At 39.3% G+C, this 26,957-nt stretch overlaps 2 protein-coding genes and 1 long non-coding RNA gene across 7 annotated transcripts in view; 2 read left to right on the top strand and 1 right to left on the bottom strand.

Moving 5' to 3' along the window:
- Positions 1-15,734, top strand: part of STK3 (serine/threonine kinase 3) — a 282,561-nt gene extending 266,827 nt beyond the window's left edge. Inside the window, 1 exon segment of the mRNA XM_078441875.2 lies at positions 14,360-15,734. Within this exon segment, the coding sequence (XP_078298001.1) occupies positions 14,360-14,518 (159 nt within the window). The 3' untranslated portion in view covers positions 14,519-15,734.
- The window catches only part of LOC144615114 (uncharacterized), a 33,568-nt gene extending 17,597 nt beyond the window's left edge, over positions 1-15,971 (bottom strand). Inside the window, exons 1-5 of one of the 3 annotated variants that reach the window (XR_013553574.2) lie at positions 15,770-15,865; positions 4,155-4,243; positions 3,108-3,189; positions 2,319-2,743; positions 1,877-1,941 (exon numbers count right to left, since the gene is read on the bottom strand). This is a non-coding gene — a long non-coding RNA (uncharacterized LOC144615114). Of the gene's footprint in view, positions 1-1,876; positions 2,744-3,107; positions 3,190-4,154; positions 4,244-15,769 lie in introns of those variants that run through there. The other 2 variants (XR_013553573.2, XR_013553572.2) reach the window with 2 other exon arrangements.
- Positions 15,956-26,481, top strand: LOC144615113 (uncharacterized). 3 transcript variants are annotated; one of them, XM_078441878.1, is made up of 3 exons: positions 15,956-16,184; positions 22,905-22,967; positions 26,237-26,481. In XM_078441878.1, the coding sequence occupies exons 1-3, from the start codon at positions 15,956-15,958 to the stop codon at positions 26,272-26,274; spliced, it is 330 nt and encodes a 109-aa protein (XP_078298004.1). In that variant the 3' UTR covers positions 26,275-26,481. The 3 variants fall into 3 exon arrangements, with proteins under 3 accessions (XP_078298004.1, XP_078298003.1, XP_078298002.1); XM_078441877.1 differs by lacking the exon at positions 26,237-26,481 and adding an exon at positions 25,828-26,198; XM_078441876.1 differs by lacking the exon at positions 26,237-26,481 and adding an exon at positions 25,627-25,821.
- The last annotated feature ends 476 nt before the right edge of the window (positions 26,482-26,957 follow it).

Genomic DNA, 26,957 nt, shown 5'->3' with positions numbered 1-26,957 from the left:
ATATTGTATACTAATACAAAATAATTTCAGGATAATCATCCAGTGGATTAGCTCCTCTGAATAACAGCATGTGCCAGTCACTTGCTAAAAACATTTTACGGAAAGTTCCTCAAGAGCACATTGAATTTAACAGCCATATGCTTTTTTGTTACTTTTCCACAGGAGGTAAACCAATAGTATGTCTTTCATTTGATAAGTAATTAAAGATGCATTTTTCTTTTTATCCTTATTAAAATTGGACCATTTAAGGCTGAGGTGAAATTTCATCCTGAAAAATAAAATGTTAAGATTTGCTAGCAAAACTACTTCATATTAATGTATAGTATTCAAGCCAGAGCTCACATTCTGATCCCCAAGTTTCCACAAGAGACCACAACCTCCTGGCTTCCCAGGAGATGCAAAGTGAGATTGGCCAGTTAAGGTGAATCCCTCAATGTCCAGTTCTTGCTTCCGCTCCCGTGTCCGCATTGGTGGTGGCGCACTCAGCAAGCAGGTGTTTGATTCAAGGGAAGATCTCACCAAAAGTGCTTGCCTCTGTGAGAGGTGATAGCGATAGCTTGTTCCAAGCCCACGCTGGAAAGTTCTGGGAACGTTGGGAATGTGCTCATTTTACAAGGTGGTATTACAAATACGAGTTTGATGCCATGTTCTCTATTAAATTAGTTGGTACCAAAAACAATTTTTAAAAATCTAATTTAGTGCCATTCTCAGACCAAAAAAAAAAAAAAAAAAAAAAAAAGCCTTCATGAAAAATTCATTTTACTGTAGTCCCCTAAGTGTAAAAATTTTAGTTTGCTATAAATTTTTACCCTTAAGCTATTTTGCTTGCAAATGACACTGGCATATTACTGTCATCTTAATTTTCAGTGACTTATGCATAATAGTTGTGAGTCTAAGATGACGACATACCTCATAAACACTACTGTCCTCTCCCTAAACCAGAAAGTCGAAAGTTTGAAACATTACGTTTGCAAGTTGATGCCCCCCCCGTAAGACACATTTAATTTAGCCAGTTTTATGTTCACTTAGTCTCATTTTCTGTTTTATCTTAGATTAATAACATTTATGAACATATCTTAAAAGTTATTAACGAAAGGACAAGGGCAGAAGCTGTCATCTTCAGTTTTACTCAGTTAGTGGTTTTGCTTTGAAGTTTGCATAAGACTGATTGTTATTAAAGTAGGCAGGAATTTTTTTTTTCTTTTAACGTTTCGTAGGAGCTCTCTGATGTGTATTCTTTTAAATCCTTGAATATCTTCCCGGAGTTTTGACTGAATTCGTGAATTTGTATGTTAATATCTGGGAAATTTAAAATACTGTTTCAGCCACCAATCATGCCAATCTAAAAGTAATATTTATGTTAAATGTTATATTTTTGGTAAATTTTATTTTCTGAGGCCCATGTGGCAAGTAAGGATGAATAACTTTGATCAAAATTTGTCTTTGCTAAGTTTTAAAAAAATATTTTGCCATATTTGCGTCAGACCGTGATTCCTCTTCTGTGGTAGATTGATGCCTCAAAACTAGAGTCAGAGGTACCTGCTTATTTGTAGGTGTTGTTTCACTACTTAAAAAAATCATTGCAATCTGAGTTTCATGATTTGTGGTTTTCAGCTGACCTCTATTTTTAAACTTTTTAGAGATTTGTCGAAGTAAATTTTGCATCTTTAAGATAGGAATTTAAATTGTCAGAGTAAGTTTTGTGAAACTGCTGCAGTAGAAAGCTACAAATGGTTGTTCTTGGTGATATTGGTAAGAACTCTATCCTCCCAGGGCACTTCATTCAATGCATGTTTGTCAAAAGAGTAAACTGTGGTGTTTATTATCATTTTGAAGAATTTTTTTTACAGAAGCCATTTTTCTGGAAAAGAATGAGTCGGAATCAAAATAAATGTATTATCCGGCTTGCAGAATAAACATGTAATGGAGCATGAGACCATCCTGTAGTGGAATAAACAAAATATGCTGGATAATACCCTGATTTTCCCAGATACTCCTTTTCCTTTACTTAAGTTGTAAGTGCTCCTACTTGATAGCGTGAGCGCATGCGCGCGCGCGCGCACACACACACACACACACACACACACACACACACACTTTTTTATTTTATTTTACTTTTTTGGAGTTAACAGATATGTGCCATAGTGTTGAAGGGGACTTTTCCTGTTGCCACACATTAGCACTAGAGACCGTAGCTGAAGACTGCAGTACCCCATATTTTGAGGAGAGCCACCAACAATTGAGGCCAGACATCTCTCTCCAGGGTTTACTAAAAGCCCTACCATCCTTCTTTCATTCAGTAAATATTTATTAGGTACCTGTTCCAGGTAGTGTTCTAGGCACTGGGGGTGCAGCCATTGAGAAAGTTCTACCCTTATGGAATTCACAATCCAGTGGTCTAGTAGAAGAAGAAAGTAGCTCTCTTCTTGCTTCGATTAAAGTCAGGGGTGGAGGGATGTCTTCCAGAGAGCCAGTCACAAATTGGTGGTGCCTGCAGGAAAGGGAGACTGGCAGCCAGCTGCTCGCTAAGCTGGTTGAACCAGGAAACCCACTGACGTGCCACTAGAGCAGAACTCAGTGGGGAAGTTCTGGGAGTCTGGGGGGCATATTAACATAGACATAAGGAAAAGATGCCTGGAATAAGAGAGCGATGTCCATGTCTCTCGCAAAGAGTTCTGTAGGTAGCAGACTTCTGTAGGTGGAGCCAAGGCCTGCAGGGTAACCGGGGTCATGTTGGCGTATTCTAGGAAAGAAGAGACTAGGGTACCTCTCCCTTTCCTTGGGTCCTGGTGGCCCCTGGAAAGTATGGAGAACAACCTCTGCAATCTCTGTGGCTCTAAACACGGAGGTCAGACATCATAATGCTGCCAAGGGGGCTTCCAGCCCAGAGGAGACAATACCTCACCCAGAGAGCTGCTCTCAAGAGGGGTGAGCACCATGATAGTACTGCCCACCCTGTCAGGAAATCCACACACACTCCTTAGTCACAAACCACCAGTAATCAACCAAACCAGAGCAGGACTGAAACCTCCTTCCACCAACAAGTAACCATTCCCATCACAGGATCCCGGTTTTCTTCCCAGCTCCCAGCACCAGAGGAGCTAGACCTTGAAAAGAGATGGGAAGAAGGTTCTAGATGCAGGCAGCCTCTCTTTCCACTGTAAGCCTCTTGGTCTGTGCAAGCCCATACTGAGGGAAGGAACAAAGTTTATCATTAATATGACATTGAAGTTTATAATTAGTCTGGACTTTTAATAACTAAAAGTGACCAGAAATCAGTGAGATCTGTCCAAGATTCCTTAAGGGATGTGTCAGGGAAATTTGGCCTAGCACAGCTGAAAAAGTATGAGTGGAGAAAAATGAAACTCTTTTAAGTTTATATAATGGTTACACAAAGATTTGACTGCCCAATAAACTAGTTACAGATATATTTTAAGGACTTTGTAAAAAAAATTGTAATTTAAAATAAGATTTTTATGTTTATTTATTTTTGAGAGAAAGAGAGAGAGCACAAGTTGGGGAGGGGCAGAGAGAAAGAGAGACAGAATCCCAAGCAGGCCCCGTGCCATCAGCGCAGAGCCCGACGTGGGGCTCGACCCCATGAACCGCGAGACCATGACCCAAGCCCAGATGAAGAGTCAGCCGCTTAACTGACTGCACCACCCAGCCTCCCCAAGGACTGTTTTTGGAAATGTTTATTATCTTCCATACTAGTCATAAAGTTAATTTTTAAAGAAATAAAATATATAAGCAAAGTTAATCACTCAATTTGTTAATCTCATTTATGGCTTAATCAGTGTTTTAAGATATTCAAAGTATTCATCGGAATCGCTAAGAGAAGGCATCAAAGCTAATAGAACTTCTTCATCTGGCCCTTAATAGATCTGGAAAGATTTAATTAGTAATTTGGTTTTAAGTTACTCAGATTTTGTTGTATTGGGCCTAGAATTTTAGAGCAGCTTACAGTATAACAGGGCTGTACGGGAATGAACTCCTCCCTGATATTTTTAGCAGACAAAACTACTAGAAACTGAAAAGCATAGAAGGAATGGGTATTCAGCTGCCATTAAGGAATGCAACTGAAATGTCATCATTCCTTTTTCACATGGGTGGCTCAAGTTTCTCCAGATCAGGGTGATGATAGGGATGCTTACCAGCTTGCAGCTCATGGGGAGATCCCAGCTGAACACAACACCAAAGCAGCGAGCGGACAGTCCGAATGGGCACAAGCCAAGTCTTGCTTCTGTATCAAGGGGACATGTCTTGTTGGTTTTGTCTTGGCATTTCTCTTATTGATAAATGATGGTGTCTATCCCAAATCACTATGTAGGAATGTATTTATTTTGCTAGAGAGCTGATAAAATTAAAAATGCTTAAACATATCACTGACTTCATAAGGCCGATTATAGCTAAAATACAACAATAACTTATAAATAAAATACTCCATTGAGAGGAAAGCTGGGATTTTTAAAAGCAGTGCTTCCCTACTTTTAATCTCTGAACAATCTGTCAGGAACTGTTTTATGTGATATCTGGATTTTGAAGTGCTTGTAGATCTTGGGAGACCTAGGAAACAGCTCTTAGTAGACTCCAATCCCAACTTCTATTAGTGGGTTTGATGTGGGCTGTGAGTGCCTGCATGAACACGTCTAGCTGGGAGACCTGTGGTGGGTCACTTGGGCTCTCCTGGTGTCCTGACCTCTAAAATAGGGCTGATAATATCTACCCCATAAGGTAATTGGTAGGATTAAATGACTTCATGCCCAGAGCGTAGGACAGTGTCTAACACATTGTAAATGATTAGTAGTCAGCACTTTTCTCTTCTCCTCCACTGATATCCACAAGAAGTGGTTTTCTCCCTTTTCTTTGGGAATGAAAATAAAATCCCAGTGTCTTAAATTTACTTTAGATGCCCTGAGGTTAAACAAATGCTTCATGGCAGTTTCTCTTTAGAGTCCTGAAATATTTATAGTCATTTAGTCAGTCAGCTGTAGACAGGGGCCACTCAGCTCAAACAAGGTTGCATGTAATTCTCTCTCCAAATAGTGTCTGTTTTGGGAAGAAGGTTCTGCTAGTAGATTAATGTGAATGTAGCTTTTAAGGGCATGTTTTACAGTGAAGAATTCCATTTTTACTCTTTAGTGTGTCAAGTGTGAAATTATCACAGTCTTCGTTATTTTTATAACTCCTTATTACTCCATATTTTAAATGTATCTGTATGTCTTTCTTTAGCAGGCTTCATACTAGTTTGGATTGACTTGAGAGTTTGTGTATTCTTCTCAGTCTGGAAATGAAATCAGGAAATGCCTTAATACATTGGTATTTCAATGGTTTTTGAACAAGTGTCATACCCATGATCTCTGTTGTTCAGTCTTAGGGAAGAAGGCCCCTTACCTGTTTATATATATCTAAACTAATTGGCAGATTTGACTGGATTTTTGCTAGTATTTTGGTGCATTTCCCACTCTCACTGTTAGCAAAATGAGTGTGGCAGCCTCTATGAACAGTGTTTTGTAAAACCGAACCAGATTCCATTCAACACAGTAAAAATTTGAGCTACAATGGAATATTAGGGGGAAAAGGAGTATACTGCTCCAGGCCACAAACAACTCAAAACAGTCTGAGGCATGCACTGGTAAATCTTACAAAATGCTATAGGCAATTCAGCATCAAAATTGCCATAGAAAATTATTGTTGTTAGCCATTCTGTTGATAGTTCATATTGTTAGAATTGCTAGCAGATGGGAGAATAGATGAGTCAGGATACGGTATTAACAATCCATATTTTTTTAATCACAAGCCACTAATAAGGTCTGTAGCATCTGTGAGATTTAAACAGTTGCTAGGAAGAGTTTGTTTTCCCAGTAAACACAGCAAACCTTGTACAGGATTTTCTTGATTGACTATTTGACTAAATGTGTTAACATTAACATATAAGACCATTTGCTTCATTGTGATGGTGTCGTGTTTATTTTGACAGACTGATTATACCAGCAACTCATGGACCCGTTGAGTCTTGAATGTTATCACATTTATGCATTTTAAAACTTCATAATCTTATTTCTGCTGTTTTTAGAGAGTAAGACTTTTGAAAAAAACCTCTCATGTAATTGGGACTGTTTTTGACAAAATAATATAAAAATCTAAGTGTTTTCCTCAGAGAGCTCTTAAGATACTATTTTAGGAAGTAATTCACTCTTATCACTTGAATACAATACATTAGGTTTTTACATTTTTTTTTAATTTTTTGTTTAATCTTTATTTATTTTTGAGAGAGAGAGAGACAGAGCGTGAGCAGGGGAGGAACAGAGAGAGAAGGAGACACAGAATCCGAAGCAGGCTCCAGGTTCTGAGCTGTCAGCACAGAGCCCGACACGGGGCTCGAACCCACGAACTGCGAGATCATGACCTGAGCCGAAGTCGGACGCTCAACTGACTGAGCCACCCCGGCGCCCCCATTAGGTTTTTATAGTAGGTTGGATACATAAACTTGCAGAAAGTTCTGACATTACTGACAACTCTTCTTGGTCAGTAACTAGAAGCTTTTCTGGTTCTCGTAGAGTTCAGAAGTAATTCTAATGATTAAAAGAGTGAGCTATCAAAACGATCAGTTTTAAGATTTAATCTTACCTTCTATCTTCTCACACCACTGTGTTGTCTGTGCCCCTGCGTCAGGCAAGAGCTAGTAAGTAAGGGAGCTGTTCATTTGCATATCATTTATTTGGACTTGCTTTTTCTTTTTTAAGGGCTACTAAGAAATATGGTTTTGCTGGGTAGTGATCTGTAATCCTCCCAACCTCCTGGATGTGACAATCCAGGACAGTTATTAACAAAATGGGCTGTGTGGTCAAGCTGTCACTTATGTCCCAAACTATACCAATTTTCAAACAAATGCTGACCTCTATTGAAAAGTGGTTTTGACTTTTTTAACTTACAAGCAATCCATCTACTCTTCTAATTATTGTTTAAAAGTTAGTGTTTATATTTAAACTCTTTCACTTGTTTTAAACAGCCTTTCTATAAGAGGTGGGAAGTCCTAGTCTACCGAGTGTCCTGAAACTTAAAGAAAATGGTATTTCTACCTTGTGCTGACTTTCTGCAGTTTATTTCATTGTAAAAAAAAAAACTGCTTTATAAAAATATCGTATGCAATGTTTTCTCTTCACTGTGATCTTCCTAGTTGAATATTTTCCCTTTCAGCTATTTTCCCTTTCAGCTCAGGTTGAAGACCCTGGAAATTTCTTGGCACCACACCCTTCCCATTCATGGTGTCGTAACATTTTGAACACTCTGGCAGTGCTAACTAAAAGTATCGAACTTGGGGCGCCTGGGTGGCTCAGTCGGTTAAGCAACCGATTTCGGCTCAGGTCATGATGTCACAGCTCGTGAGTTCGAACTCTGCATCGGACTCCATGCTGACAGCTCAGAGCCTGGAGTCTGCTTCGGATTCTGTGTCTCCCTCTCTCTCTGCCCCTCCCCAACTCATACGCTCTCTCCCTCCCTACCTCTCTCTCTCTCTCAAAAATAAGTAAACGTTAAAAAACATATGCATCAAAGTTGTTATAATGAAAAAATGCATTGGCCTCGAGGTCAGATTGTATCTCTGCCATCAACCAACATTGTAACTTTGAGCAAGCTGGCTCCCATTTTCTCACTCAAAATAAGGAAGCTAAAATAGATCATTTCTGAGGTTTTCATTTGCAGTAAGATTGTGTGAGGTTTAACTCATAACCCAACCTTATAGTTTATGCTCCTGTTAAACAATGGTTTGTTCATATGCAGTGGTGTTTAATAATCCCAGATTCACAAAGTGTTTCTCTGAGGCTCATATGATTCAATTTACCTGACCTCAGTTTAAACTCTTTTTATGGCAATTGATTTTCTTCTCTGTCCTTAATATGTCTTGCCCCCTGATACTTGTCATTTCAAATGTTCAAGAGAAGCAAACATTCTTGTGAATAGAAAAACATGCCTCGGGTAATAAAACTGTATTGTCCTGAAACTCATCTCCTTTTCTGTGGCTGTGAATTTGAAGAAGTTCTGTCTTTGCTGATAAGACCTTCCTGTTACCGCACGTCCACTCATTTAGTCACTTAATGAAGTTATATATCCTTGATGTTCGTCACAGTTGTCAAACTACAGTTTTCTCTCAGAATGTTAAGATCTGAAAATCTAAGAATCATCGTTCATTGCGCAAGTTCTGTGTTACCATTAAATTCAAAATCAAATGTTATTAAGTAGAATTAGCCTACAACATATAAAAGCCATCTCGAGATGAGTTATTCATTTTTATACATTTGTTCACATACAGCCATAACCACAATGTACGCATAACCTAAAATTCTCTTCACTGACTTCACTTACAGAACTCTAAACTGACAACTATGGTTTACTCTGCATTTATTTTGGAATTAGTCATCTGGCAGATGGCTATGGTAATATAGCTACTTTGTGTTCCTTGTATTGTAGAAAGATGGTTCATAAGTAACATTTCTTTGCTATATTTAAAAATATATAAATTCAAGTCAATTTACCACAAGCTCTGTTGATCCATAAACATAAGAATTCTGAAGTGATTTCCTTTCCTTTTTGTGAAGATTTTCAAGAAAGCTAATTTTAGTGACTGAAACTTCTGTCACAGTAATATTGATACTAATTCAGGAAGCTCAACTTTTCCTTCTTGTATTATCCTCATTAGCCCCCAAAATTGTTTTCATTTGGATTAGCATTTTAAAAGGATGATAGTGGAATTGTTTAATATTACAGGACCATGTTTGTCATTATGAGTCTCCATAAAATTTTATCTGGTTTGTGACCCTATTTACTACTAAGCCGTTGAGCAGTAGTGCTTTCCAAGAGCTTGGAAAAGCTGCTCCTGCCCCATTTCTCCCAACCCCGCAATCATTTTCATGCCTGTGAGGCTTGGTAGCTACAGAAATGCAGAATGCTAAATATATGTTATTAGGATTTATCATAAGTCAGAACTCAGCCAGAAGTGCATGTCTAAAATCATACCCACTGTATAAAAAGTGAAAACTTCTACCAGTTAGATTCACATTTTTTTTGTCTAGATGACACCATGATCCAGTTATTTAGAAATCTACTGATATTTCTCTTCTATTAACAAAACGAGAAGAGCCTCTGGCAACAAAGGCTACAGTTTGGGGATTATTTTTTGTTGGATACCATAGATCGTAAGATCAAGGAGAAGACCTTGTCCTGGATAATCTGATCCTCATCAGGAGCTTCGGTTATAGCCTAAATGCTGATGATTCCCTAAATCGGTAGCTTTAATTTCTCTGCTGAACTCCAAAACTCCAAATTATAATCCATATCTAATGTCTCCACCTTGATGCCTTGTTCATATCTCAAACTCAGCAGGACTAAAATGTCATGTGATCTACTCCCGTACCTTATTAATGATAACTCTACCCCATTACCCTAGCTTGAAGCCAGAATCATCCTAGCCCTTCCTTCTTCCTGACCCTTCGTAATCAACCAGTCAACAAAGAAAGCCCTATCAGTTCTACTTCCAAGTCTCTCAGATCCCTCCCTTCTTCTGAGTCTCCACTTCCTTTTTCCTAGTCCAAGCCTCATCCTCTCACCAGACTGTGCAGTAACCTGCTGACAGGCCTTCCTGCCTCCATTTTCACCCATGGTATTCCATTTTCTATACCTGCTAGTAGGTACATTTTTCTATCTCATATATGAACATGTCACCAGTTATGTTCACAATTATCTAGCATTTCCTTCTTCGCTACAGAAAGTTTGTAGCAACATGCTTAAAGGTCTCCTGTCTCCTTCTGTCTCCTCTCCTGACCCCTCCCCCCATGGATCCGCCCCACATCCCAGCAGCCAGCTGAGGTCTCCAAAAGTATGGAGCATTTGGGTACCTTATACATTTCTATTCATGCTGCTTCCCTTCTGCCCTGTCCTATTTGCCATCTTCTCAGCTTACCCATCCTTCAGTCAATTAGCTGTGTGTGGACCTGTCTTGCCAGCTAGATTGCAAGTTCTCTGTGGGAGGTAGAGTGTTCTATTCATCTCTGTATCCACGTGCTTGGTCCATAGAAATTACCAATAAATATTTTAATAAACGAGTACTCTGGAGTTCTCTGACAGCTCACCTGAAAATGTAACTATGTATGTTTCTTACATAGATGTCAGATTTCCTGTAACTTCAACCTTACAGAGCCACAAATCTGAAATCAAATTTTTTAAAAAACAAAAACACTAGAAACAGGTGGTACAAGCTTCAGCACTAAAACCATGCTCTGTCTTTCCTAAAACAGCCTCAGGCCTTCATTAACGTATTTATTTTTATTTAGTGTAATGCTTTCTAGGACCGTTCAATCACTTTTCTGGTTCCCAATAGATGAACAAACTATGTAAAGAGAGAATGATATCTTTCTCTCTTTATGTCATGAAAAGGAGCTGATAGCTTTCTCTCAAATGAAGATAAAAAGCCAAAAAGGAGAGAGGAAATTAATACATGGCATAGATTAGTAGTAGAAATTAATAATGGGGATTCATCATTAAGGAAAGATTGCTTTAGGTCCTGTGTCCTCTCCTTTAGAAGCCGGCATATTCTGTAAAGTACTTCATAAAGATTTTTCTCTTCAAAACGGTTGAAACAAAGTTTTTACCACCTAAAAAACTAAGATTTAGGTACTTCATAAATTTTCTTATATGGAACATCTAATTCCCTAACAGTCCTGGATGATTCTCCAACATCACAGACCTGTTCGTCACACATTTTACATATTGAAAATATACAAGTCTATTAGAGGGGGAAAACTTTCTTCTAAGTAGCTTCTTTCTCTGAATTTCATCCATTACTGTAATATAATATTTATAAACTGTTGGTAATTTGCCCCAGTAAGGTAGTATAAAATATTTACAGGAATATGTTAATGCAAAAATTGTTTTCCTTTGCTTTGATGCTATTTCTCCTAATCTTAGAGTAACCCATTCCTTTGAATCATTTTTTTCTGTATTTCTATTTACCCATCCTCATGCCATGGTATTTAGCAGTACAGTTTGATCGTTTCTAACCATGTTTACAGTATCTAAAGTTTAAGTATTTTTTAGAATATCTGACAGGGGGACCTGAAACTCATTCATAAAAGTCAATTACAAAATAATAATAAATAAATTTAGAATCAAATACTAAATTGTGTTGTTTAAATTATGAATGTTATATTGAAATTCAAAGATGGGAAGATTAGTGTGGACTGAAAAAGAGACAAAAGTGAAATGGGATCGCATGTAGACAGCACCCGGACGTGTCTTTCTTTCATTTTTTTTTTTTTTTTTTTACATTTATTTATTTCTGAGAGACAGAGACAGAGACAGAGAGCGCGCGTGCAGGGGAGGGGCAGAGAGAGAGGGAGACACAGAATCTGAAGCAGGCTCCAGGCTCTGAGCTGTCAGCACAGGGCCTGACACGGCACTCGAACTCACAAACCGCGAGATCATGACTTGAGCTGAAGTCGGACGCTCAACCGACTGAGCCACCCAAGTGCCCCGTCTTTCTCAGGGAAACAAGGCCCTATGTGGTGTCTAATTGGTTCTTCATCCCCTCCCCCCCCCCCCCCGCCATCACCTGTTCGTCCAGTTCAGAAAGTTCTGAAGTCCCCTATTGGCTTATTCTTTATCCTCCCAGAGATTTGAACATATTTAGCCATATTAATAGTGGCATGATTAGTACTTGGGTTAAAAATTAGTGAAGAATATGATAAAATACAATGCATGATAATATAAATGCCTATAATGGTGTGATATAGTAAAGTAGCTTCTTTTTATGACAGGGCATATTGTATATATATATTATTATATATATGTATACACCAGAACTTTTCATACACCAAGGCAAGTGGTACTCACCTTCAGAATCATCATCCTGGGAGCCCACATACTCTTTCCCGTAACACTGTCATGCCTATATTTTTGGAACGCCTCTTTTGAATTTACTTCAGAGTCTGTGACTCATTCTTTTCAGTATCCTCAGTGGTGACAAACCTTTTTCAGTGAGAATGGATTTTTTAGAACCAAGAGTAATTTAGGGCCAGGTAAGGTGAGGAAAGTGGAAGGATCAAGCTGAAAAATGCTATTTTTGGTTAAAATTGACATGTTGACTATAAAGTACTGAGAGCACTTTCTGATTTGGCTCATAAAATAACCGAAGACAGTTCTCTTATTAAAACAAAAAATTGCTGCAAGTGTTATCATATTAAGACCAAGTCTGAATTACTCTCATGGAATTCTCCTGCTGTGGAGCAGATCATGATTCCCTAAAGTCCAAACCCTGCTTTGCCTAGCTTGGGACCCCACCAGCCCCTGGTTCTGCAGCAACCATAGTCCTTCCTCAACATGGTGGAGCTTCCTCCTCAGGGCCCTGCTCATCTCTGAGACAACCCCCTTTTCAAGGACCAGCATGGTCCCTGCTCCCCTAAAAGGGATCAGCTTAGTGACGCTTCTCTCTTTTTGTTGGGAATCTGTTTAAAAAAAAAAAAAAAAAAAAAGACCAAGAAGCAATAGATGTTGTCCCCAGGAAAATGTACACTGAACCTGCGAAATTGGGTACATGAGAAGCTTATTCATGGACTTAAGAACCTCTCACTGCAGTCAATCTGTACTATATGCAGTAGGGTCTTGTGTCAGTCCCACATATTTCTAGTTGCTGATCTCACCCTTCTGACTAATATGCAGGTTTCCTTTATTTATTTTTTTTAAGAGAGAGGGAGAGAGGGAGAGAGTGCAAGTAGGGGAGGGGCAGGGAGGGAGGGAGGGAGACAGAGGGAGAGAGAGAGAGAAAGAGAGAGAGAGAGAGAGAGAGAGAGAGAGAGAGAGAATCCCAAGCAGGCTCTGCACCACCAGCGGAGAGCCTGATGTGGGCCCCAACCCATGAACCATGAAATCATGATCTGAGCCAAAGTCAGACGCTTAACAGACTGAGCCACCCAGGTGCCCCAATTTGCAAGTTTCTTAAGGCAAGGAAATAGTTCAGTGCTTCTTTGCTTTCCTTACAGTACCTACCAAGATGCTGAATATGTAATAGCATTCTGTAAATCACTGTGGTTTAACAGATTTTTTAAAACCACTTACCTGCCACCATTGCTTTAATAGTTTCGGAATGAGACAAAGTTTTAGACTTTTTTTAAATGTTAGTAAGATAAAGCCCAAGTGTTAGGTTATATATTTCAGGGCATCTTAAAATATGTTTCTCAGGAGATAATCCATATCTTGCTGTTTTCACATACAAAAAAAATTTTAATGTGTATTTATTTTTGAAAGAGAGACAGAGCATGAGTGGGGTGGGTCAGAGAGAGAACGAGACACAGAATCCAAAGCAGGCTCCGAGCTCTGAGCTATCAGGACAGAGCCTGACACAGGGCTCAAACCCACAAACCGCAATATTATGACCTGAGAGCCAAGGTTGGACCCTTAACCAACTGGGCCATCCAGGGGCCCTGCTTTTTTCACATATAAATAATTACAGTAAAGCTCAGCATGCCACAGATCCTGTTATGTAGAATGGATTTCATCCCCCTGACCTGAGGCCTCTCACCTCCTGTTATACAGAAAACCAGTAAAGGATTGCTAGTGTTGTCTCTGGAAGCCAGAGTAATTGAACTGAATCACTGTGGTCAAACTAGATCATTTAGTCAAATCACATCATTATTGTCAAACTATAATGTATGTGGTGAAAAGCTGATAGTTTATTCTCAAATTGACCAGCAGGTCAGAATTTACTCGGCACTAATATATCAGGCTTGGGATATTTTGAGGCATAAATTAAAAACCTTATTGTATCAAAATGTTTGGGATAGAAGTATTCTAGGTAATTTAATTTTTTGATTAAACAAGTACTTAAAATTGAAGCAATTGGTAAAATGCAGGATAGAATGGGTAATTTAACCTGCATTCAATCTTGTCACATTCTTGGGTGATCTCTTCAAGTGTTCACAATTATGACAGTGCTCCAGAGCTGGCAAGGATGTGAGAGGTTAGAGTGAATATATCCGGAGCATATCCTGAAAGTCCGTGTGTTGGCAATGGTGGATTTGTTTTTCTGCCCTTCTTTAAAAAACTAATACTTTTCATCTGCTTATTTTTCTCATTTGTTCTTTCCTAAAAGCAGAGGTTTTTTTTTATTGCTTTTGTTGCAGAATTAAGATTCTTATAAGGCGTGACTTTTTGGTTCTTTAGTGAAGGAATTCCTGTTTTAGTTATTGAACCATATTTCAAAGACGTTGTAGAGAGTTCGCTGAAATATTCATGCTAAACCCCATTAGATTTTAACCTATTGTAGATAATTTTATCCTGTATTGATATCTTCACTTTTTTCTGTTTCTAGTTAAAAAATCTAAGTCTAGAAGAACTACAGATGCGGTTAAAAGCACTGGACCCTATGATGGAACGAGAAATAGAAGAGCTTCGTCAACGATACACGGCGAAAAGACAACCCATTCTGGATGCAATGGATGCGAAGAAAAGAAGGCAGCAAAACTTTTGAGTCTGATTTCTTCCCTGTTTGTTTCTATAACTATTCTGGAGACCAAGAAACCACTAAGAATTGAAGAAATATTATTATTGGGTTTTTTTTCATCCCTAAGATTTGTGCTCTACAACTAGGCAACAGTCCAAAATTGACAATGGTACCTATCTAGTAAATTTCCACAGGGCAGAATTTACAACTATAGCCACTATGTTTTCATTCTTAGGTAATGAAAACAACAGAAAGGTATTCTTCTCTAGATCTGTCAGCTGCATACCAGCACTAAAACTGTGTTATAAAACAAAAGCTGTGTTTAGAGACCTTGAAAATCTGAAGCCATTGTTTAATTGTACAGCACCATAGGGCTTTATGTTACAATATTCTTTATTCTTATTTCTGGTAGCTTATTTATTGTATCCCCTACGTAAGCTTATTTATTTATGCTGTTTCACTTTGTTTTGTTTTTAAGGACGAGATCAGGATAGCTTTGGTGAAGGTAGGGCGCATTAATAATAGATGATAACGTACAACCAAATTGTACTTTCAGCAGGGAGCTATGGGGGTACATTCCTTGATTTCCAGGATAGTTTTCCAATAGAAGCAAAGCAATAATAGAAATAGTACCCAAATGGGCCAGACATTTTTTTATACTGAAGCAATAATTCCATTTTTACCTTCTGAAATTTTGTTTAATGTTTTTATTCCTGATGTTTGGTACAAATAAAACTATATTTAGATCACACGGAGCTATAATGTTTAAAACCAAAGAAATCAATGGAACTCTTGCACAAAAAAGTGTGGTAAATATTTTAAAAGAAATAAATCCTTAAAACAAATGCAGTTTGTTTCATGTTTCATATGTAGGTCTGATAGCTAAACTGTATCAAACTGTAATAAGCTCATCAAATTTATTCCTGTGAAAACATGCTCAATTGTCACAGGACTTTTTTGTTGATTTCACTTATTTCCTGGGAATTGGTAAACATCATGTGCCTGACGATAACAAAATAGCAGAAACATTTGTACTGAACTGTACCAGCCTTGGGGACTGAATAAAAAGATTAAAACCATTAAAAAGAAACTCATTTCTAAGCTGAATGAAGGTTTGCGTGATTGATCTGGGACCAGTCATTTCCGAAGCTACATATGGCCATCTTGACCGTGTTTGGTCTTTTGTGTGTTTAATTACTGTGTGTAAATCATAAAGACAAATAAATTTTACTGTGCCACCCAGCGTATTGCGTCTCTCTGTCTTTGCAAAAAACTCACCACCTGGATTCTATCTTTTCCTGGCGAGGCAGGTATATTAGTGAGGACGGGCTGGATGAGGGATAACAACCGTGAAACCTCAGTGGCTCAGCGTAGTAACACAGCTCATTTCTTTCTGATGCTCCGTGCCCACCCCCGCTTGGCAAGATACCCTGCTCCTGTCGCTCTCACCCAGGGGCCCCACCGATGGTGCCTTCACCCTCTGTAACATTAGTGGTCACCCTGGCAAGGGAAGGAGCACTGACAAGTCACACAAGCTCCACTGTGACACGTGTCAGGTTGGCCACACCCTGTGTTCAGAACCAGTCACGTGGCCACTCCTCATTTCAAGGGAGCAAGGAGATGCAACCTTACCATGTGCCTGGAGGGGAGAGAAGGGAGATGCCGGCAGGTTCACTGATGACCACCAGAGAAGGTATATCATCTCCAGAGAGCTTTTATTCCATTTTAAAATGGCAGATGCATGGGGCGCCTGGGTGGCTCAGTCGGTTAAGCGTCCGACTTCAGCTCAGGTCACGATCTCGCGGTCCGCGAGTTTGAGCCCCGCGTCGGGCTCTGGGCTGATGGCTCAGAGCCTGAAGCTTGCTTCCGATTCTGTGTCTCCCTCTCTCTCTGCCCCTCCCCCGTTCATTCTGTGTCTCTCTGTGTCTCAAAAATAAACGTTAAAAAAAATAATAATAATAAATAAATAAATATGGCAGATGCGTCCCGGGTAGTGCCTTGAAGTAACATTTATCTCTGCTCTGTTGAGTCGTTATAAGTCACATAGGAATTACAAGATTGTTAAAATAGTGGGAAGTATTGAAAAATTTCTAAAGGTAATTCAGAATGAAGACTAAATCTACAATATATGCTTCAGCTGCATACTTACGGAGTCTACTTGGGACAGTCAGATGAGTCAGTCCCCTCAAGCACCCTGCCTTTTTTACCCCTTCCTTAATTGTTTTTCTTTTCAGTAACCTAATACCCTGCCTAATTGGGTGGAATCAAATGACTGACTTGCTACCATCCAAGTAAAACCGCCCACATGAAATGTCAAGAAACCTATGAAGAGGATTTCTCTCCAGTTTGCTAAATTAGAAAATGTATGCAAATTAATTCGATGAGGCCTGTTAACCACTCTTTCTAATTCAGTCTCAACAAGAATCCTCCTTTTAATAGTAAACATTGAATGTTCCAATCACATTGTAATTTGTATATAAATAGGTTTTATATCCTGTTGTTATTTTTATTCTTTATACACACACACATACACACACACAAGAGAATTAAGAGCAGTGAGCATATTTTTATTTTAGAGACTTAGGAAGCTCTAGAATATTTTAGGATAATCTTTTAAAATTCTTCCAATCTTCTCAGTCTCTGCCCCCCACCAATCAAAAAAAGGAACTTATGATAAGTTTTGAAGAACCAAAAGCCATGAAAGAAAGCTTCAAGTCTAGGTAAGCCTTGATTAATCGTGATGCTGAGGCAAGAGTTTTCTGGTTATTTTAATGAGTTTAAGAAGAAGCCTCTTATTATCTTAACCTTGGCTTCTGAGAACATTCCAAAAATAGGTAAGTGTACTTTCTGCACACCCCCGTCCTTTCATAAACGCAGAATTGTAAGTGTGATTGTAGCTAATGAGTGAGGATTTTGTCTTGCCTAAAATCCAGCATCATTGTATATGTTGTTCTGTAGATGAGAAGGTTTTTTCTGATCCTAGATGACTCATTTCTACAGACTTACAATACACTTAGCTTATTTTAGCAGTAATAGTTTTATGTTCATAATATGAGCTAATTTGGTCAATATAAATTGGGGAAGAGGGGTGCCTGGGTGGCTCAGTCGGTTAAGCGGCCGACTTCGGCTCAGGTCATGATCTCGCGGTCCGTGAGTTCGAGCCCCGCATCGGGCTCTGTGCTGACAGCTCGGAGCCTGGAGCCTGTTTCAGATTCTGTGTCTTCCTCTCTATGACCCTCCCCTGTTCATGCTCTGTCTCTCCCTGTCTCAAAAATAAATAAAACGTTAAAAAAAAATTAAAAAAAAAAAAATTGGGGAAGAAAATGTTTTTATTTAAATGGATTTCAAAATAATACCATCTATTATTTGGGACATTTAATATTTGTCAGACACTATGCTAAACAACCTTACATACATGACTTACGTGCTTTTGTGTTTCTTTCCTCTGCTTATTTATTGAATCACATCCCCAAGGTTTAAAATCACTCTCTACTCACTGCAGGATATTTAGCTTCTCTAGCGGAAATTCTACAATACATCAAAAAAATGTTTTTAACTTAGTCACAGGAAATCTTTTCAAATTACTGACACATTAGCATTCAATAGGAATGCTATTTTTGTTTCCTATTCTGTGTCAAAGATTAATGATTAAAATAAATCCTGAAAATACTAATGATACAACACTCTAAATAGAACATCATTTTTTAGGGGCACCTGGGTGGCCCAGTCGGTTGGGCGTCCGACTTCAGCTCAGGTCATGATCTCATGATCCGTGGGTTCAAGCCCCGTGTTGGGCCCTGTGCTGACAGCTCAGAGCCTGGAGCCTGTTTCAGATTCTGTGTCTCCCTCTTTCTCTGACCCTCCCCTGAGGGTCATACAAATCTATGCTCTCTCTCTCTGTCTCAAAAATAAATAAATGTTTAAAAAAAAATCATTTAAAAAAAATTGGAGTTACATTGCATTAGTAAACTGTTACCAGGCATAGGCACTTAATTAGGTGTTTCATCAAAATGTTATTTTGGAATCCTAGACATTTGGTCCCAAAGCTTAAGAATTGGGGGTCTAAAGAGAGAACTACTTTGCTTTTTGAGCAATCTGATGAGATGTGGACTCAAGGGTGCATATACCTTAGCTGGGTAGTTTGGTGCCACCGAATGGTGACTTATCCTCCAGGAAGTCAGTCAGTTTCTCCCTGTTCCATGTCCACACGAAATACCTGAACCTCAGCCAAACACTTCCCTGAGCCATGAAAAGACCCCAGAAGAGAAAGCAAGTGACCAGTTCCGTTCTTCCACCAATCTTGGAAAACCAGATTCAAGGACGTGCTCTTCTCGCACTGGATCATATCAGTAGTCAGACTCCCTGCCACCATTTTTTTCACTTGATTAAGCTCTTTAAATTAAAGTGCTGATTTTAGGGGTTACTCTTCTGCCCACAAGACTTTGCCTACCAAATTACGAATGAACTCTGCCTCCTGGCACTCAAGACCTGCATCATGCCCCAATGGACATGACCTCATCTTACATAATTGCTTTATTTGAGCCCTTTCTTCCACCAAACCGAACTGCTTTCAAACTCTATTATAATGATGTGATTTATTATTGGATTATAAGGTTCCTGGGAGCAGAGACTTGGTGTTTATCCATCTTGTTTCCCCACAATGCTTTCTCGGATGTTAAATGAAATCGGTAGCAAATAAAGTTTCATTGAATAGTATTAGACCAAACAACAAAATTGTCATCACTAATTATAAAGGCTAATCTCTCTCCTTTCACCCAGGTAATCACGTTGACAACAATAATACTAGCTTCAACCAGGTTTTGAGCACCTCCTAAGCCATGCACTTTCGATTTATTATCTCAAACCTTCATAACAAGATACAGTCTTTTTCTCAGAAAAGAAAGGATTGGAGAGATTAAATGAGGTCACAAAGCTAGTCAATGCCAGCGTCTGTCTCCAAAATCTTTGCTTTTTCCACTAGACCACATTGCCTAATAAACACAGGAGGTCTGGCTTTAGAATGTTGGACGGGATTGCTAAGCCTGCTTGCTGATCTTAGAAAGAGAAGCTTTTCAGTTAAAACTTAGAAGAGGACCATTGTTAGCTGATGTGATCCTGTTCTCCATTTCAAATGGGACCTACATTTTCTGAAATGGCATCCTTCCTACATGTGGGGGAAAGAAAAAAAGCAGAATGCATTAAGTTTCCAAGATGACTTACACAAAGATTTTTTTTTTACTTCGTTATTAGGGTATATTTGGAGTTCTTATGCCTTGAAAATCTATGTATTTTGTAAACTGAAATGTGTCCATTTCACTCCCTTACAAAAGCCTGCCTTGGTTAATGAGTACTTTAGAGAAACACTAACCAGCATGGTTAGTACAGGGACATGGACATGGAAAGTTAGTACATGTACGTGCAACATACATGGCCTCAGAAGCTAAATTACCTGGGTTCAAATCCCAGCTCTTCCTTTACACTTTTATTGCCCTGGGCAAGAACAACCATTCAGCTAATCTGTGTTTCCATTTCTTCATCTGTCATAATGAAGCAATTGTGAAGATCAAATGTTCTAGTACATGTAAAATATTTAACAAAGTTCTTGGCATATGGCACATAGACATAGATTAAAAAATAAACTTTTAGGGGTGCCTGGGTGGCTCAGTTGGTTAAGCATCCAACTCTTGATTTCGACTCAGCTCATGATCCCAGGGTCTTGGGATCAAGCCCTGAATCAATCTCCATGCTAAGCATGGAGCCTGCTTGGGATCCTCTTTTCTCCCTCTCTTTCTGCCCCCTCTGCCCCCTCTCTCAAAATAAATAAGCATTAAAAAAAAAAAAAAAAAAAAAGAATGAAGAAAATGGCTCTGTTCTCCATTGATGAGCAAATTTATTATAACTTCTAAAGTGCATTAGAGTCTCCTAGAACCCAGATGTGTGTTCCATTAAGGGCCTGGCCTACTCTCAGGTAGTGATTTGCACTGAGGAAAAGCATATTCAATTTTTAAGAGTGTTTTCTTTTCTATCTAAAACAAAGTAAATAGTAAGCTAAACATTCCCCTCACCCCTGCCTAAGACTCTCCTTTCTATTTTAGGGATATTGTTAGGACCAACATTTATGAAGACCCATCTGGAAATTTCAAGTTTATGCCCTTAAAGTTTTGTTTCACTGAAGTTTTAGCATTCTTGGTCCTTAAAAATATGAGTCATGCAACTGATGGTTTCCCAACTTGCTTTGATCCCAGGAAGCTCAAAATCAAACTGACAGTTAAAAGCCTATGGTATTCTATGATCTGCATACTTCCATTTCCATGATCCTATACTTATAAAACCTGAAAATATTTTTTAAAAGAAAAAGAAAATATCTGTGGAGGTTTTGGTCCTTCTGCTATACTTAGAAGGATCTGGTTCCCTATTACATGTAATTTTTATGTCTTCTGACAGAGTTCTTGTGGGTGTCAGATATGGTAATGAGTGTCGAGGGGGTTTGTTCTTGAGGTCCTGCACCTAGAACTCAGCTGGAATCTTCTACATGTGAGTCTTACCGCCCAAAGGGGTATGAGACTCCTAGATACTGAGATAACCCCTATCCTTCCTCTTTGGAAAGAAGACAAGCTAGAGAACACCATAATGCCCTTGGCTCCTGCACCTGTGCCCTTGGCAACCTGTTCAAATCACATTTACACAAAACCTGATTCAGGATGACCAGGCAAGCACCCTAGCTTCCAGCCCCGGGTCAGCCAACAGATCAGAATTGCTAAAGAAGCTTATCTACTTCTCAGGATTTTTCCATTCCTATTCCTCTATTCATATGCCACTTCATATTCACAACGAAAAGAGAAGGATATGAACCAAAAAATAGAGGAAAGCAAAGGGAAATAGATTTTGCCTGATATTAAAATGACAGTTGTAGCCCCAAGTTACAAGTAGTGTCATACCCCACATTTCTTTGATAGAGAAACAAGTCTATTCCATTTCAGTGGAAAGCACTCAAAGCTAACATGTTCTAAAATTTTTCTAGGAGAAAACTCAGTGCCTGTCCATGTTGAAACCAGACAACCAGTTTTGTCTTTTACATTTTTATAGAATTTTCCAAGGGGAGAGGGGTAGGGCAGGGGGGAAATGGGTGATGGGCATTGAGGAGGGCACTTGTTGGGATGAGCACTAGATGTTGTATGTAAGCGATGAATCATGGGGATCTACCTCCAAAACCAAGAGCACACCGTATACACTGTATGTTAGCTAACCTGACAATAAATTACATATATAAAGAATTTTCCAAGGCGAACTATAATTGGTTGAGTGGAAGTTAAACAGCACCTGATACTAAAGCTCTCAGTTTTTACATATTTTCTTTTTTCTTTCAAGTTTCATTTGTTTTGAGAGAGAGGGAGAGAAAGGGTGTGTGCAAGTGGGGAGGGGCAGAGAGAGAGGGAGAGAGAATCCCAAGCAGTCTCCGCAATGTCAGCACAGAGCCTGAGGATGACGTGGGGCTCGATCTCACGAACCATGAGATCCTTACCTGAGCCAAAATCAAGAGTAGGACGTCGAACCCATTGAGCCAGCCAGGCTCCTGTACATACTTCTCCTAATGTTCCAGTGTGTACAGAGCATGAGAGATGGGGGCAGGCCTCCAGCTGTGCATTTATTCAGCCTCCCCATTTATTCCATGACAGCTTGCTTTCCTATTTAAAAAGAAAATTCTTAGCAAAAATATTCCAATGAGAAGGCATAATAGCACTTGAAACTAAAGTCTTTGATGTTAAGAAACAAGATGCTTGGAAAAATCTGAAACATAGAACTGTTCCCTCATTAAGGAATAATTTTGTGGATTCATGAATTCATTTTCTGTTGACCTTTCACAAAGTATATAGTTTTTTTAAAGGTTTACCAGCTGATGACTGTACATCAGTTAATGTGCTTAGAATGTGGACTTTGGAAATTATTTCTGATATCAATAGACTAATGGACCTGGGCCTTAACAAGTTTCAGCAAGGATTTCAATTTTGAAAGTAAATTAATTGCTTTAACAAGCAAGTTGTAATTCGGGATATGATTCCAGAATCTGAGTGTGGCAGGCAATCACAGAAATTCAAACACAATGTTTTTAAAGTTCTTAATGCAAAATTATTTCAATTTCACACAAATATAATGAGTTGCTAGTGTTTTTAGGTCAGTGACTTCTATTGTCTTGCCGAGTACCCTGACATGTGTTCAAAGCAATGACCCCATATATGTATCGTGTATAGAGATATATATGCTATTTGTCTATAGTAACCATTTCTAGCTTGGCTGAAAGGAAGCAATAGCTTCTTCTGGTAGAAAGGGGCCCTACTGTGTCCAATTTGAAACAAATTCAGTGCTTTAGTCCTTGAGGCCATTATGAAACGACAAAAAAGCTTGTCTCTTACAGATTGGTACCCCTCAAAAGTAGGTGTTTTTGAAGCTCTGCCACTAACTTGCTGCATGACCTTAGGTGAGTTGTTTGACCTTGCATAAGTCCCACCTTCTTTATCAGAGAAGAGCTTCGGGGTTGTGAAAGGTGGATGAGACACACACGGAGAGCACGCTGCCCAGCACCTAGAAGGCTCCAGTGACTTGCTCTCTTTACTCACCAACAAACATCCATTGAGCACCAACTACATGCCAGCTTCCCAGCTAAGTGTGGGAACACAGAAATGAAGGCGACATGGTTCCTGTCTGCCCAAGAGCCGGTGCATATCGCCGGGTGCAGGGCATAGATACACGAGTGTGGTGAGTGTAGTAAAAAGGATACCACAAATCCCTGTGGCCGCAGGAATTGAGGAAGTCTTCACTGAAGCGATATTTGAACCGGGTTTTGAAGCTTGGGAAGGCAAGAGAGGGAGAAGGGCACTATGGGGAGGGCAGAACATATAGGAAGAACAGATAGGAAGGCAGAGAGATGAGAAAGAATATACGGTATATCTTTCAGTGTCTAAGAAAGTTTATTGCATAATAATGTGTATAGTGGAAAAGCATCAAGGATCATTTGCTTTGCTTGCTCTCTCTACCCTGCAATTTAGGAGGTGGCCCGTTTGGGGTTTTGTTTTGTTTTGTTTTGTTTTGTTTTGTTTTGTTTTGTATTGCCAAGTCACTGAATGTTTTCGAAATCAATTAATTCCAAGTAATATCTGGCCTATTTCCTGGTGCCCATGTCTACCAGTCACACTCAGCTGCACTCATTTCCATTCTTTGATAGTATATGGAAGAAATGTTGTCTGTGGTGGCTCGCTGAGGTTGACTGTTGGGGCAAAGGAGCCAGAGAAAGGTGGAGAGAGGGTCAGCAGCCACATCTAAAGGAATAGGCTTATGCTCAGTTCCTCAAATCGCTTCACTGGCTGTTTGCCTCGACTGAAACATTGATCTCCTTTTTGTCAGTGGTTTTCCTCTCAAGACCTTCAGCATTTTCCACCTCCCATCAAGGCAATTACCAAAGGAGAGGGCAGGAACATAAAGGCTAACAAAGTAGCATAAATTAAAAACAAATGTAACAAGATAAAACAAAAGGGAGACGATCGTAGAGCAGCAGTCTGGAGCCATGAATCACATTAACAAAAAACTGCTTACCATGAATTTGGTTCAAAGCTTCCTAAGGAGCCCAAGTGAAGAAGGAAACCAGACACAGTTTAGATACCATCGAACTCAGCTGTTCAATATGGCAGCCACTAGCACTGGAAAAGAAGCTAGTCCAAGTTGAGATGAATCCTGGGTAGAAAGATACACATCATATTTCAAAGATAAACTTAGTATAAACTTAGTATAAAAGAAAACTTAAACTTAGTATAAACTTAGTATAAAAACATAAACTAAGTTTAAACTTACATACATAAACTTAGTATAAACTTAGTATAAAAGAAAATGTAGAATATATCATTCGTACTTTTTAATGTTGATTACATGTTGAAATAGTATTTTAGATATATTGGGTTAAAATATCTTAATAAAATTAGTTTTATCTATTCCTCTTTTAAAAAAATACAACTACTAGAAAATTTAAATTTACAGCTCACGTTTGTGGTTCTCATCGTGAATCTATTAGACAGTGCTGGTCTATAAGATAAAAGCATTCATCAACTGATGAATGGATAAAGTGTGGTATATTCATGCCAGGGAAGATGGTTCAACAATCAAAAAGAATGAAATAATGGGTACAGGGTTTCTTTTGGGGGTGATAGCCATGTTTCAAAATTGTGGTAAAGGCGGCATAACTCTGAATATATTACAAACCACTGAACTGTAAACCTTAAAATATGAATACAATGGGGGCGCCTGGGTGGCTCAGTCGGTTGGGCGTCCGACTTCAGCTCAGGTCACGATCTCGCGGTATGTGAGTTCAAGCCCCGCGTCGGGCTCTGTGCTGACTGCTCAGAGCCTGGAGCCTGTTTCAGATTCTGTGTCTCCCTCTCTCTCTGACCCTCCCCCGTTCGTGCTCTGTCTCTCTCTGTCTCAAAAATAAATAAACGTTAAAAAAATAAATAAATAAAAAATTTTGTTTTAAAAAAATGAATACAATGTACTTAGCTATGTTATAGTAATAAAACAGAAGCTATTGAACTTTATCGGGTCGGGGGTGGGGGTACGGTGTGGAATAAAAGCATACTCGCTTGCTCAGAAGAAACTCGACTCTTCTTAGCACCGGGTTAAGATGTATCTCTCTAAGGGCACCCATTGGAAAGCATACCATCCCTATTTAATTTAACATCAATATTCATTACCAATATTCTCAGAGCAGACACAGGGATGACTTTTGCAGATCGGTCTTGCATGGTGTTTTCAATTTTTGTCAGTGGCGTCATACTCTGTTTGGCAAACACCTGCATGCTAACGGCACTCAAATTCCTGCCTTCAGCCCAGGTCTTCCCCTTAAAACTCCATACCCAGGCATTCTTAATGTCACACGCATACTTCACGTTCAACGTGACCAAACACCATCCCCCCTGTATTTTCTACCCAGTTGGTGCTACCATCTACCGTCCCTTCACCAATGCCAGAAACCTGGGATTCCTTGCATTTTCATTGTCTTTCCACCCACACCCTCCCTCTGCCGATTCAGGCTTTCCAGTAGTTCTCGAATCTGTGTTCTCATCTCCATCCTCTCTCCACTGCCCCTCAAGCGTTCATCATCTGCGTCCTGGAAGAATGCAGCAGCCCCTTAACTGGTCTCCGCTCCAGTTGTTCCCTTCAAGTCGTCCCCTCCATCATTTGCTGCCACATCAATCCAGAGCACAATGGATTCTTATCACCTGCAGGATAAAGTTCATTAAAGCAAATATGGCTCTCTAAGACCAGGGCCCTGTCCCCCTCTCTCTTCTCAGCTCCGAACACTCCTTCAAATGGCCTATGTCTTCTGCTGCCCACCCCTCCTGAACCTGAAGTGGCCAGTTGCAACTCATCCTGTCAACTCAACTTAGGGATGCCTCCTCTGTGAGCCCAGACATGGATCACCATCACTGAGCTTTCCATATTGCATTATTATAGTATCTACTCATTCTTCTTTCTTTCCTATCACCTAAGCTGCCCAAGAGCCAGCACTGTGCCCATGTGTTCCTAATCTCTGTAACACCAGCACAGGCCCTGACATAGCAATGTTTAATAACTGCTTGTTGAATAAGGGATGATCACAGATAAAAGAAGTATGATTTAAATTTTGGGTCTATGCAAACAGCCAAGAAATCTTAGAAACCCAACTTTGACGTACTAACTACCCTTATCTGTTCCCATTAGAACACACTGTGTCTCCAGTGTCATTTGGTATTTGCTGAACATGTGGATAGGAAGATAAATCAACGAATGAACAAAGGTACAGGCAGAGAGGTGAACTGAAAACAAATGGCTTTCATGAGAATAGGGCTGACGTTCACAAAATTATATCTCTGTCATCTCCCAAACCAAGATTACTCAGTATCTAACACTTTGGAGCCTCGGGAAGCATTTATTTTTCCCTTGAGCAAATAATTATTTGATTGAATGTGAAAATTCATGTGACAAATATCGCTGTATTTTTGCATCCAGCTATATTCTAAGGCCTGAATGAATATACCCCAGGTTCTAAAAGGGAAGACGTGAACTGCTTTAGTGCCATTATGTACTGAAAATGGTCACATCTCTGGAGTTCTAGACCCTTTGATTCATACAAAACAGACTGATGTGTCACAGAAATACGAAAAGGGGAGCAGAATCTTTCTTTTATTTACCTCTGAGACAGTGTAATTTTTGTTTCTATGATTCTGTACGAAGAGTGAAGGGTATCCATGTTTCTCAGAACAGTCTCAGGGCTTCCTGCATCATGAGGCACCAACCACAGCATTAAAAAGTGCTTTATAAAATGAAACATTCAGTTGATGTGGTAAGGAAATAAAAATGTCCTTGCGTGCAGTACAGTTAGAGAAAGGCTATATATTTTACTACCAGTTCTAGTTCTTAGTCTATACATTTGCTAACTGTG

This window comes from Panthera onca, chromosome F2 (assembly GCF_046562875.1).
Source record: "Panthera onca isolate mPanOnc1 chromosome F2, mPanOnc1 haplotype 2, whole genome shotgun sequence".
In the NCBI taxonomy this organism is placed as follows: domain Eukaryota; kingdom Metazoa; phylum Chordata; class Mammalia; order Carnivora; family Felidae; genus Panthera; species Panthera onca.
Note: the sequence above shows the minus strand (reverse complement) of the source record. Positions and strands in the feature narration are given on the sequence as shown.